Source organism: Lepidochelys kempii, chromosome 1, assembly GCF_965140285.1.
Source record: "Lepidochelys kempii isolate rLepKem1 chromosome 1, rLepKem1.hap1, whole genome shotgun sequence".
NCBI classification, from domain to species: domain Eukaryota; kingdom Metazoa; phylum Chordata; order Testudines; family Cheloniidae; genus Lepidochelys; species Lepidochelys kempii.
In genome coordinates, this window is record NC_136380.1 from 225,045,283 (window position 1) to 225,059,696 (window position 14,414).

At 42.2% G+C, this 14,414-nt stretch overlaps 1 protein-coding gene across 1 annotated transcript in view; it reads left to right on the forward strand.

Annotated features, from left to right (window-relative positions):
- The window catches only part of DUSP16 (dual specificity phosphatase 16), a 98,640-nt gene that overhangs the window by 71,873 nt on the left and 12,353 nt on the right, over positions 1-14,414 (forward strand). The window contains exon 4 of the mRNA XM_073315620.2: positions 4,037-4,200. Coding sequence (XP_073171721.1) covers positions 4,037-4,200 — 164 coding nt within the window. The remainder of the gene's footprint in view (positions 1-4,036; positions 4,201-14,414) is intronic.

Below are 14,414 nucleotides of genomic sequence, written 5' to 3' on the forward strand. Positions count from 1 at the left end.
CCATTGATCACTACCCGTTGAGCCTGACAATCTAGCCAACTTTCTACCCACCTTATAGTGCATTCATCCAGCCCATACTTCTTTAACTTGCTGACAAGAATACTGTGGGAGACCGTGTCAAAAGCTTTGCTAAAGTCAAGAAACAATACATCCACTGCTTTCCCTTCATCCACAGAACCAGTAATCTCATCATAGATTAGTCAGGCATGACCTTCCCTTGGTGAATCCATGCTGGCTGTTCCTGATCACTTTCCTCTCATGCAAGTGCTTCAGGATTGATTCTTTGAGGACCTGCTCCATGATTTTTCCAGGGACTGAAGTGAAGCTGACTGGCCTATAGTTCCCAGGATCCTCCTTCTTCCCTTTTTTAAAGATTGGCACTACATTAGCCTTTTTCCAGTCATCCGGGACTTCCCCGGTTCGCCACGAGTTTTCAAAGATAATGGCCAATGGCTCTGCAATCACAGCCGCCAATTCCTTCAGCACTCTCGGATGCAACTCGTCCGGCCCCATGGACTTGTGCACGTCCAGCTTTTCTAAATAGTCCCTAACCACCTCTATCTCCACAGAGGGCTGGCCATCTCTTCCCCATTTTGTGATGCCCAGCGCAGCAGTCTGGGAGCTGACCTTGTTAGTGAAAACAGAGGCAAAAAAAGCATTGAGTACATTAGCTTTTTCCACATCCTCTGTCACTTCATGCAGCATGTCCTCTTCCTAATTCTTTGGAGTCTTTCGGCTGTTGATTACAAGGACGGCTGAGATCTTAAGATTGTAAAGGCAAAATGCAACACTTAACAGAGGCAGCATTGTTCACACCAGACAGAGCAATGATTCGGCCATACTTAAAGCAAACAAGCACAGTCTACACAATAGCAGAAATTGCCCATCCCAAAGTGAGCACACACAACCCACAAGAGTCCCAAAATTGTGAGTAAGCACAGGGGCAAGGGTGACTGATTGTTTCAGGGCTGTACTGTCCTCCGGGGTCCTGTGCCTTGGGGAGAGCCAACAGCGGCAGGGGGCCCCTATACTGAACACTTTCCCCACATTTTCCACAGGAGTTCGTCTGGGAAGATATCTCACTTCCAGGAGGGTGACTTGGGAAGCAAGGGAGGGTCCTCTACTACAATGGGACTTCCACCCTGGCCCATGTGCAGCTTGCCTGTGTGCAGCAATGGTCCTCACGGCACAGTGGCATGGACATGTTAGCCTGACTGGGACAAGGAGCACAATAGCACTGCCAAGGAACCTGTGCCAGCGGATTGCCCAGCTTCTGCATGAGACCTTTTGATGAGATCACTGAGGCCGATTACCATGATGTGAGAGACACATGAATGCCCTATTCACCATCTAGGCAAGCATGCAGCCCTAACCCTCCTCACCCCAAGAGCCTGCACTGAACAACTTCCTTCCCAAAATAAAAGCCGCTTACTGGGCACCCCCTCTGGTGTTTGTTCTTCCCCAAGCACTGGCCACCACGACTGGTTACCTTCTTCCTGGCTTGAGAACTGTCCTGGCTGCATGCGTCTAGGGATTCCAGGGTGTCTTCCTCCGCCTCAGCACCCTCGTTCCCGCTTTCCTCCTCGTCCTGCCTTGTTGAACTGGGCTCTGAAGTGTCCATGGTGGTACTCAGAGAGGAGGTGGGGTCGCGTCCAGCTCTTTCTAGAAAGGCAGGTCGTGGGGGCAGCACCGGAGTGGCTGTTTGCCTCGCAGGCTTTGTGGTAGGCATTCCGCAGCTCCTTTACTTTAACCCTGCACTGCAGTGCGTCCCGGTCATGGCCCCTTTCCAACATGTCCCTTGATATCTGCCCAAAGGTATCGTAATTCGTACAGCTGGAGCACAGCTGGGACTGGACAGCTTCCTCCCCCCAAATACTGATGAGGTCCAACACCCCGCCATTGCTCCATACTGGAGATCACCTGGAGGCATGGTCACCTGGAAAGATTCGCTGAGAACACTCCTGGCCTTGCTGACCAAACAGGAAGAGGATTTTCAAAATTCCCAGAGAATTTAAAGGGCGGGTCTGACTGTTGGTCACCCGAGGGAAGTGCAGTAGAGATCAAAGTGATGACCAGAGTGGCTAGAACAGGCATTGTGGGACACTTCTGGAGGCCGATCAGAGCGCATTAATAGACCAGGGCATCCACACTGCGGCTGTGGCGCTCAAGCCAGGGCGCATCAAGCGTTATGCTTCTCGTCGAGGTGGAGTACCAGGAGCGCTCCAGCCGCGGAGTCCGGGCGCTCTACGTGCCTTGCCAGTGTGGATGCGTCATGAGTTAGGGCACCCGGGGCTGCTTTAATGCGCTCTAACTCGCAAGTGTAGCCATGCCCTAAATTTTGGTAAAAGATGTCAGACCTGCCAGCAGTAGAGACTCAATTCCTATATATCCAGAGAACAGATACAACTCAGACAGTGGCAGGACAAGCTTTTTGTCAAAAACAGTATAATTTTGTGAATTACTTTATTTTTTTGTTACCTGTTACTGCAGTTTGTAGTGTTTGGTATATTTAGCACATTAATACTCTATTTTCTAGATACAAAGGATTTAGGGGCATTTATAATTATAATCTGTTTAGGATTTTCTCTCTACTTTCCCTACTTGTAATTCTGTATAAGATCCCATGGGGAGAGAACTGGAGACTCTTATCTTGATTTGTATCATACTTACTGTCTAATTTTGAATAGCATTGGCAAATAAACATGTGCACTGAATAAGTGGCTGGGTACTTTTTAATGGTAATATGTAAATTGTTCATGAGGCATGAGAGTAAAAAGCCCATGCTTTAGTTTAATTTGGTTTCTAGCATGCTAGCTAGCCAGATTTTGCTAGCACATGTTTGCCAACAACTATGTTGAATCATGATTTTTAAACTCTGTAAGGTCAGTGCAGATGGAGCATATAGCGTGGCTTTTTAACACTAACACAGTTCTCAGGGGAAACCTGTCCACACAGGAGAAAGGAATCGATCTTGAACTGTGCTTATATGTTTGTGGCTAACCATCTTAACCTTTGTCTGCACTAGCATTTATCTTCGTATTTCCTTCCAGCAGAGCTACATTATTGGTGGGAATGCTAGTGTAGACAGGTCCGTGGTAACCTCTGGGATTTTAGTCCTAGCATCAGATAGATCTTCTTTGAGCAGACTTAAACAATACTGTGGCTAAAACACTAGCAGCCAGTCTATACATGTGATAATGCAATGAGGGGAAAACTTCAATAAAAATACTACGATAACCATAATGTGAAGAGAATCTAAAGCATTAACCAGAATGATTGAGAGACCACTTATTCAAGGTTCGTGTTATTTTTTACTGACCAGCTGCCAGGAGAATCCCAGAATCTAGATTTTAATTTTTTCTTTCTTTCTTTTTTTTTTTTTTTTTTTTAAAGACCGAAGTTTCTACTTGTTGCAGCTTTGAAACGTAAGGTCTACAGGGAGACTGGCTGAATTTTTTTGTTGGGGCACAAGGCTAGGATGACGAAAAATTCTGCAGTCAGTGTTCATTCAGCTAACAATGCATTTTAACACTTTTAAAAACCCTGTACTGATGACACATTCTTCACTGCAATCGCTGTCACAGCAATGGAAAGGAGAATTATTAAAGCCTTGGCTCAAGGGAAAAGGGACAATGTCATTGCTAATTCTAAGTGATCGGATATCTTTGGGGGGGTAGGGGGTGTTGTCTCCATTCCACAAGTAAATATTGAGAAGTACCTCAAGTTTTTGAGGTAATGAAGAGAAGAAACATTTCAGGCTTCTTTTAGATCGTTATATCATTGGTGGGGGGCATATGAAGCAAGACTCTGTGCTGGATTACATACTGAACTTGGCAGTCACAGCAACTCTGGAAAAGACGCACATGCAGCTCTATCAACTTGCTTCTCTAGGGTTTGCCAGCTGCATCCCATCACCGCCTCCCACCCCCAGAATAATTTTTTGTGTTTGATATTGGGGGTACGCTAAAATACTTTTACATGGCTTTGTCTTACACTCTCCCCACTGCACTGAAACTCAGGTTTTTGCTTTTCTTAGGTGGGTTTGCTGAATTCTCCAGCTGTTTCCCTGGCCTCTGTGAAGGAAAATCTGTTCTAGTCCCTACTTGTATTTCTCAACCTTGCTTACCTGTCTCCAACATTGGTCCAACCAGAATCCTGCCTCATCTTTACCTTGGTTGCCAGCGAGATGTCCTCAACAAGGTGGGTACTTTGAAATTATTATTTACGGCCATGGATGTGTAGTTTTCAGGAGTGGAAAGAGTTGCTTAAAAACAAAACAAAAAAATATACAGATCACGCTTTCTGAAATAATTGCGTCTCAGTGTTTTTTGTGAGTGCATTGTGATGTTGCAGCAGTACAAATGCAAAACACCTAGAGTAAATGCAACTGACAGCCTTGTGTGGCTTAACCTCAATCAGCTATGTGATGCCTACTTCAGCAATCTATCAACCAATGGAAAATTTAATAATCTCTCACTGCAGAAGTTGAACAGGCTTCATGTGTGGCTCCAACTAGTTCTTCTGGAAAACATACAAGTTATGAACACAAGTGTACTGATGGCAACTACAGGACAAAAAAAATTGTGTTATTTCATGTATTTTCTATAAGTACTAGGAAAAATCTGTTTGAAACACTGGGCATCTTGTAAGGAGATATTACTGCGCGTATCTTTCTTTAAAGTCACCTTTGTAAAATATACAGTCTTAGACAGTCCATTGGGCCTTTTAAATTCATCCGTACTATAGCACTGTAATCATGGTAAAACACTGATCACAAGTATAAATAAGGTTAATAGATCGCTGTTCCTTTGCTGCTTTCCTAAAATCAGCAGCCCTGCAGTGTCTTTAAAATAGCCAATTACACCTTCTGTTGGGGAACTAAATGATGTTCTTGCAGTGGGGCAGGCTCATGATTTCTCTAAAAGCTTCCTGGTTTGAGCATTGGCCTGCTAAACCCAGGGTTGTGAGCTCAGTGCTTGAGGGGGCCATTTAGGGATCTGGGGCAAAAATTGGGGATTGGCCCTGCTTTGAGCAGGGGGTTGGACTAGATGACCTCCTGAGGTTCCTTCCAACCCTGATATTCTATGATTCCTCAATATCTAATTTCTGTTGCCCTGTGTGTACACATCAACTATCTACATGCCTGGCTCATGCGTCAGCCCTCCTGTCACCTCACCAGGTAATCACTTTTTTTTAATGTTGAAATGAAGGGGTGGGGGGGACCTTCCCTCTTTCTCAAAATTCCAGTTTATTCCCATTTGACAGCTGCTGTTTACAAGGTGTTTAAATACTGAGCTCTGAGAACTATCTAAGACCCACATAAGGTTCCTCCACTCCCACCCCACAACATGTTAGTTCTTCACCCAAGTAGGGAATGTCCAGTTTCATATGCATATGTAAAAACTTGTGTGTGAAGACATTTCTTGTTCCAGTCTTAACAGGCTTGTAATTCTATCACATTCAGATCCCTTTACCATAATTAGATTCTTTCCAGTTCCTTCTGTTTCTCTCTGCTTTCCAGTCTGTTTTTAATAAGGTATTGTTCATGGCTTTTTAGACCCATTATTTTAATGGAGTCCTTGCAGTACAGACAATTTACTAGATACTTTTTTCCACAGCACATAAAGAAAGCAGCCTGTATGGAGGTTAGTCCATGGCGATTATATTCACTTCAGATATTTCTTTTAAAACTTGCACATATTTTACTGTGCAACAAGCCAGCAGTTTAGACCCGACTTATTTTTGGTGGATGTCCGAGCAATTTATCATTTTTCTTAGCATGTATATTCTTAGTGTCCCCAGGACAGTACAAATCAAAGATTTTTCTTTTCTCCCTTGCCACAAACCCATAGAACGTCTCCAAGAAGCTTTATTTTCTATTCTGATTATTTTAAATACACAATGCTATTCTGGTCCCCAAGGACGGTCATGTCCAGACATGACAAAGTCCAGCTGAGCAGCCCCCATCAGGTTCCTGATCAATGTCCCTGCATTCAGGATGAGGGACAGAACTTTTGCTCTCATGTTATCCATCTGGTTCTGAGGCACTAAATGTTTGCCATTTGATATGCCTATAGTGGCCCCTAGCCAGTGAATAATCCTGGAGGGGAAAAAAGAAGCTCCTCTCCACACTTGCAATAATTTAATGCCTGTAAAGGGAGGAGAGCACTTGCACAGTTGTTCTATGTGTAATCTTCAAGGATTCATAGATTCATAGATATTTAGGTCAGAAGGGACCATTATGATCATCTAGTCTGACCTCCTGCACAATGCAGGCCACAGAATTTCACCCACCACTCCTAAAAAAGACCTCACACCTATATCTGTGCTATTGAAGTCCCCAAATTGTAGTTTGAAGACCTCAAGGAGCAGAGAATCCTCCAGCAAGTGACCCGTGCCCCATGCTACAGAGGAAGGCGAAAAACCTCCAGGGCCTTCCAATCTGCCCTGGAGGAAAATTCCTTCCCGACCCCAAATATGGCGATCAGCTAAACCCTGAGCATATGGGCAAGATTCATCAGCCAGATACTACAGAAAATTCTTTCCCGGGTAACTTGGATCTTACCCCATCTAAAAACCCATCACAGGCCATTGGGCCTATTTACCATGAATATTTAATTACCAAAACCATGTTATCCCATCATACCATCTCCTCCATAAACTTATCGAGTTTAATCTTAAAGCAAGATAGATCTTTTGCCCCCACTACTTCCCTCGGAAGGCTATTCCAAAACTTCACTCCTCTGATGGTTAGAAACCTTCGTCTAATTTCTAATCTAAATTTCCTAGTGGCCAGTTTATATCCATTTGTTCTTGTGTCCACATTGGTACTGAGTTTAAATAATTCCTCTCCCTCTCTGGTATTTATCCCTCTGATATATTTATAGAGAGCAATCATATCTCCCCTCAACCTTCTTTTAGTTAGGCTAAACAAGCCAAGCTCCCTGAGTCTCCTTTCATAAGACAAGTTTTCCATTCCTCGGATCATCCTAGTAGCCCTTCTCTGTACCTGTTCCAGTTTGAATTCATCCTTCTTAAACATGGGAGACCAGAACTGCACACAGTATTCCAGGTGAGGTCTCACCAGTGCCTTATATAACGGTACTAAAACCTCCTTATCCCTACTGGAAATACCTCTCCTGATGCATCCCAAGACGACATTAGCTTTTTTCACAGCCATATCACATTGGCAGCTCATAGTCATCCTATGATCAACCAATACTCCAAGGTCCTTTTCCTCCTCCGTTACTTCTAGTTGATGCGTCCCTAGCTTATAACTAAAATTCTTGTTATTAATCCCTAAATGCATGACCTTACACTTCTCACTATTAAATTTCATCCTATTCCTATTACTCCAGTTTACAAGGTCATCCAGATCCTCCTGTAGGGTATCCCTGTCCTTCTCTAAATTAGCAATACCTCCCAGCTTTGTATCATCTGCAAACTTTATTAGCACACTCCCACTTTTTGTGCCCAGGTCAGTAATAAAAAGATTAAATAAGATTGGTCCCAAAACTGATCCTTGAGGAACTCCACTGGTAACCTCCCTCCAACTTGACAGTTCACCTTTCAGTAGGACCCGTTGTAGTCTCCCCTTTAACCAATTCCCTATCCACCTTTCAATTTTCCTATTGATGCCCATCTTATCCAATTTAACTAATAATTCCCCATGTGGCACAGTATCAAACGCCTTACTAAAATCTAAGTAAATTAGATCCACTGCGTTTCCTTTATCTAAAAAATCTGTTACTCTCTCAAAGAAGGAGATCAGGTTGGTTTGGCACGATCTACCTTTTGTAAAACCATGTTGTATTTTGTCCCATTTACCATTGACTTCAATGTCCTTAACTACCTTCTCCTTCAAAATTTTTTCCAAGACCTTGCATACTACAGATGTCAAACTAACAGGCCTATAATTACTTGGATCACTTTTTTTCCCTTTCTTAAAAATAGGAACTATGTTAGCAATTCTCCAATCATACGGTACAACCCCTGAGTTTACAGATTCATTAAAAATTCTTGCTAATGGGCTTGCAATTTCTTGTGCCAATTCTTTTAATATTCTTGGATGAAGATTATCTGGGCCCCCCGATTTAGTCCCATTAAGCTGTTTGAGTTTCGCTTCTACCTCAGATATGGTGATGTCTACCTCCATATCCTCATTCCCATTTATCATGCTACCATTATCCCTAAGATCCTCTTTAGTCTTATTAAAGACTGAGGCAAAGTATTTGTTTAGATATTGGGCCATGCCTAGATTATCCTTGACCTCCACTCCATCCTCAGTTTTTAGCGGTCCCACTTCTTCTTTCTTTGTTTTCTTCCTATTTATATGACTATAGAACCTTTTACTATTGGTTTTAATTCCCTTTGCAAGGTCCAACTCTACTTGACTTTTAGCCTGTCTCACTTTATCCCTACATATTCTGACCTCAATAAGGTAGCTTTCCTTACTGATCCCTCCCTTCTTCCACTCCCTATATGCTTTCTGCTTTTTCTTAATTACCTCTCTAAGATGCTTGCTCATCCAGCTTGGTCTACAACTCCTGCCTATGAATTTTTTCCCCTTTCTTGGGATGCAGGCTTCCGATAGCTTCTGCAGCTTTAATTTAAAATAATCCCAGGCCTCCTCTACCTTTAAACCCATAAATTCTTCAGTCCAATCCACTTCCTTAACTAATTTCCTTAATTTTTGAAAGTCAGCCCTTTTGAAATCAAAAACCCTAGTTGCAGATTTATTTTTGTTAATCCTTCCATTCAGTTTGAACTGAATTAGCTCATGATCACTTGAGCCAAGATTATCCCCTACAACCATTTCCTCTATGAGGTCCTCATTACTCACCAAGACCAAATCTAAAATGGCATCCCCTCTAGTCGGTTCAGCAACTACTTGTTGAAGGAATCCATCAGCAAGGACAAAGCTTGGGTTAACTTTGATGAGAAATGGGTGTGGGGGAAGGGGAGTGAATCCTGTCAGAGTGGAGGGGTTGCTATAACCACAGTGGCTGTCTGTGGGGGCCCTGGGTGGCTCTTTTTTTGTTCAGCAGAAGCAGGGGACCATGCAATGAGAATTTCTGATCTTGATGTAAAGGTATGTGGCCGCTATATTGATCAGTCCTTCAGTTGTCCATGACTACAGTTAGAGTAGGACCCTAGAATTCCATCAAATCCTGCATTTCTCCATCTATCTGTTGAGGGAATTCATGTCTAAAATCACCATCCACTTTCCATTTCCTTTGGAGAGTCACATAAAAGGTAGAATAAAGTCTACAGAATCTCTCTCCCCCACAGTTGGTTCTTCTGTCCCAGTCCTGGACAGATTATTTAATTTCTTCATTTATCAGTTTGCTAGAAGTTCTAGCAGAAACTAGGAACCTGTCTTTTGGGTTTCTTATCAGGTCCAGGGCAAAGCTGCATCTTATGATCTCAGACCTATTTATCCATCATACTTTTTCTTTCTCTCTGAACAAAAGGTGGAAGCCTCCTTTTGTGAACTAGGCATCTCTGACGGGGCTTACACTGCAATAACTAGGTAGTTTTAAGGGTATTGATGGCCCTTGGATGCTTATTGTTCTGGTCACTAGCCTCTTCTGACAAGTCTATACCATGGCTTTCACCTTGAATATCTGTAGTCTTTTCTGCCTTGTCTATGTAGCTGTGAGAGCAAAAAGAAGATCTCTACCTCTGGAATCCCACTGACACCTTCCCAGGTGATTTAGCAGCAGAAAGAGACTTTCCTTCTCTGTGGTGGGAGATGCCAACAGCCTTCATTTAGCTTTCCTGAGAACCTCAATTTTCTGGCAGTCTGCTAATACTAACTGTGAGGGACACGTGAGGCACTACGTTCCACTGAAGAGGTTAGAAGAGGGCTCACAGTGATAAGAACCTCCAGTGTTTGATCCTGCCTAGATCAAAGGACCACTTTCACCGCTTCTGTGAACAGGATCTGACTGTTGAGAGAATGCGTATAGGGAGAGCAATATAGAAGAGACGGATCATTTTAAAAAAATGTTCCAAGTGGATGAAAGTGAGGACTCTCTGCTGGAAGGAAGGAAGGGAACCAAACTTAGTGACAAGTAGCAGAAGAACTTTCTCTGAGGCAGCCATTAGGATTGCATGCCCCTGACTGACCACTTGGCTTCTGTCTCTGCTGCTTAGGATAAAATACGCTTCTTGTTCATGTTTTTAAATTATGGAAAGTGCAGTAAAGTGTATGGGCAATTCTGCAGGAAAATTCTATAAAATTCAGATCTCTATTGTCCTTGCTTTTGCCTTCTAAGTGCTCTCTAATCATCGATTGTGTTGTGAGCAATCCTAACCAGACCAACTGATCTCCATATCACCGAAACTTATTCTGCAAAATGAATTATAAATCAGCTGTGGATATTGGAGCCTGTAGATGATTCAGTCTAGTTTATGGGGCTGGAGGAGTCTCTGACACATCACTTGGCAAGCTTGCTGAGTGTTGTCCTCTGCGGTCTTATGTGAGACTCCTGGGAGAAACAAAACATTTTATCCTGTTGCAGAAGTTTTTGTACCTTACAATCTGAAGTTACCAATAATCCCCAACCTAGACCAATTAAAACAATATTCACAATGTTTCTGATTCATATTATAGTTGGTATATAGCATCACTTAGGAAAAGGTAAGGCACGCAGAAATGTGTGGTTTCAGTTTTTGTTAGTCATCAAAATTTGCAACTTCTTTACAAAGTCCTAGGGATTCTTTACATGTTCACTGTATTGACTTAAAATATTTGTTTAAAGAAATTGTAAAGAGAACACCTATTTCTGTTTTAGGATTTTATATTGGATAGCTTTTTAGTATTTAAATTAGAAATAGGTACAAAGTTCAGAAATGCTTTTCGTGGACCCATTATGAATTTAGTACTTGAGCCCTGGCACTGGAAATATTTAGGCATTTAACTTTTTGATGGGTCTACCCATATGAGTAATCAGTCAGACTGCGCATGCAAGCAAAGTTGGGTATAAACGTTTGTAAACTCAGGCTCTTATTAACCATTTATACTATTAACTTTCTGTATTTTTGGATAATGAAAATTGATGAGTCAGTTCCACTTTCTGGGTCTCAAAACATTTAAGACAAAGTTGAGTATTTGCAAAAATGTTACAAGGGAGTATTTAGGTCCAAACACACTCTGTTTTTGTTGATCTTAAAATTTTGTGTAAGGACACAACCTACATTTTGGGCATATGCTTACCTGACTGTGTCCCTTTTAAAGGATGGCATATAACGTACAAGTTTTTTTATAGTCAGTGTTTTCAGGTGTAGGCAAGAGTTGCTCAGGCTCATGTATATTTCATAAGCACATTTTACACAAGTTACTGTAAAACCTTTTGCTTTGCTCCTTACAAAACTATTTTGTTTTTCTAGACCTGGCTTTTGTGTCCTGGAAAAATATGGCATTTTTGGGTAGTCATTAATTTTAAGATTAAACAAGTCGCAAAAGGTAAATAACTTGATAAAAGAGCATTTACCTCCTTTTCACATATTGTTAGTATTAGGATTTCTGGATCTTCCTCCCATCATAATTCATTTCTTCCTCTTGGGTGCCTTACAGTGAAGTCACTGTTTTCTGGTTATTACATTATAGTCTGCAGCTCTGTGAATGATTTTATATCCCAAACACAAGGAATCATAACTTCTTTCTTTAGGCCTAGTCCCAAAGATGAGCAGTAACTCTTTTTTACTCAAACACACACAGGCTTGGAATGTGCTGTTTTATGCCATCCTCTCCATTCCAATTTACATAATCAGTTCCTCACCAAAAATCTTTGTTTGCGCTGAGGTTCTTAGAGCGAGTGGCCCACCAGCACCATATGAAAAAGCTAAGAAAGAAGCCATTCAATGCCCCATCTACATTCACTCATCAGTTCCCCTTCCACAGCTCATATATCTCCTCCCTCATCCTGAACAAACAGTCTCAAACTCCAGCAATGGTTGTTGGCAATAAGTTTGGGGTTTTTTTCCCCTGGTGGGCTTTCATAAATTACATTGAGTATGGTTCTGCGTGTGATTTTTTGTACAGGCTTGTGAAAGTGAGGTACACTGTCAAACTGCAAATGGCAACAGTGTTCCTGTAACATTTAGGAGAACTTACGTGAGTTGGTGATCTGTATTATTTTTAGTGATCTAAATTTGGTTATTGATTTGATTTTTTTTATAGTATTCACACACAGATTTCTACACTGTTACACTGTATTTATGGCCAGAGTTAAGGCTCCATGTTGGTTATTCAGGATGAGTTTGGAGATATGTGAACTGTGTGTGGTTTAACCTTTTGTATTTTTTAGCATTTGCATTGATGGGAGTCAAGCAACCTTTGACTCAAACTTAAAAATATTGCGCCCACCCCCACCAAACCCCATTCCCAACCCATGGCACTTTCTGTGCACAGCTCAGATTAGCCCCTACATTCCTTCCATTTTCAGATTTAAACATTTGCGTATCAATATGTAATAGCTAAATGTGATATAATGGAGAGTGGGGGAGCATGTTGCAGAGTGGTGCTGTAGAAGATATGCGGGAAGCAGGATTGAGGAGGACGGGTGCAGAGCCTATGTGTGACGGAGAGAAATTAGAATTGGGGCTTGGCCTGTGATGGGGGTGGGGAGGAGAGAGAAGCTGTGCTGTGAATTGAACTCCTATGGAGGTGTTGGTAGTGACTCTATGGTTAGGGTAGCATTGAGTTTGGCACTCACATCAGAACTAAAATGCCTGTTTCATGTTGGAATGACTGACTGAAGTAACTTCCAGATTTGGCACAGTAACTCTTCAGAGGACAAATGATTTTTCTGTGTGTGTTTTAAGCAAACTATTTATTGACTCTTGTAGAGGAAACATTTATAAATGCTCCCTGTTAAAGACATTGTGCTGTATTCCTCACATTTCTCTAGGTCCCTGGCTATACAAGATTCTCAAATATAGCAGTAAAGAGGGTTGTATGATCAATAGTTAAAGTGTGCAACTTGCCAAATATGTGTTTGTGTTCTGTTAATCCCTAAGTAGTTATTTCCTTATACTGTGCCAAAAAATACAAACAAACACACACACACACACACACAAGTTTACTACTGCCAAACTGATTTCTTTTTTAAAAATAGAACTGGATATGCAAACAGGAAAAGGGAGAAATAAATTTAATGGACAAAAGATCAAGTCTGCAGACATCTTAAGAGCCAGCTGTTTGGGAAGATATAATAATGGAGAGGTGGGGGCACTAATTGCTGTAAACTGTATATTTTTAAAATATTTAAATTGCTTGAACCAACATTTTTCTTACTGAATGTGCTTACATGTAAATCCCAGCCTTAATGTGACAGCAGTATCAGTTATTTTTAAACAAATATAAAGCTGTGCAGCAATTAGTCTCACGCACACGCGCGCACACCCCCAATCTACCTTTACTATTGCATTTTCCCATACTGAGGGCTGTTAAGGAGGTACGTGCCTAGACCTGAATTTCAGTAGAAGCTCAGTGCCTAATTCCCCTAGGGTCCTTTTGAAAATCCCAGCTGGAAGGGTTTGAATGTGCTTATAAGTGCATTGCTCATCACTGTTCTTTGGAGAATATACACCCTGCAGCAGAGAGCTTGCACAAGTCCTGAAGCCCCACTTACAACTCATGTTTAGGCTGAATTTTACCCACTGAGTACAGCAAGCCAAAATGGGGGGAAACTTTCTCTTTAACTCAAACTCTTGCGCCTCTAGCCTCCAGACAGTTCTGTTGGAATAAGGTGAGTGCATCTCACACACACATACACTTTCCCTCTCTGACACCCCCCCGCATCTCTCTTCAAATCTGGTCATGTGCCAGATGTCTTTTGCGTAAGGCCCAGTCCAGTTGGTAAGCAGTCTCAGAGCATGCCTGATTGGGCCCTGCAGGTGAGATAGGTGTGGGACCACCTACTTTGAAATCCCCTGGGGTTTAGGCATGAGCTAGAGCACCAAGCAGCTCAGCAGCATCAGGATTTAGGCAGGCTTGCACAGGCCCACCAGCAAAAACTTAGGTTCATGGCGACTTTAAGTGCCTTTTGGTTAGGCAGCAGCTGAATGGGAGTTTTGAGGATCTTAGTGCTTGGACTTGGGTGCTTAAGTCCCTTTGTGAATCTAGCTGTGGGTGACTTGCCCAAGCTCACAAAAGAAGTCTGCGGCAAAGCCAGGAAGCTAGGATGAAGAAGCCCCGATTCTGACAGATGTTGGGGAAAATGAGTTCCAAATCAGGACCTTTAGCTCTTCACTAACCAGGATAGACTGATTTACCTCTGTGTCTGGAAGTATGATTTATATGCAGAACCTACCTTCATACAACTCTCAGAAGCCAGAGATATGCCAATCGGGGAGGTGGTTAACTTACTGCTTGGTGATGAAAGTGTTTGTTCGTTCGTTCTAGC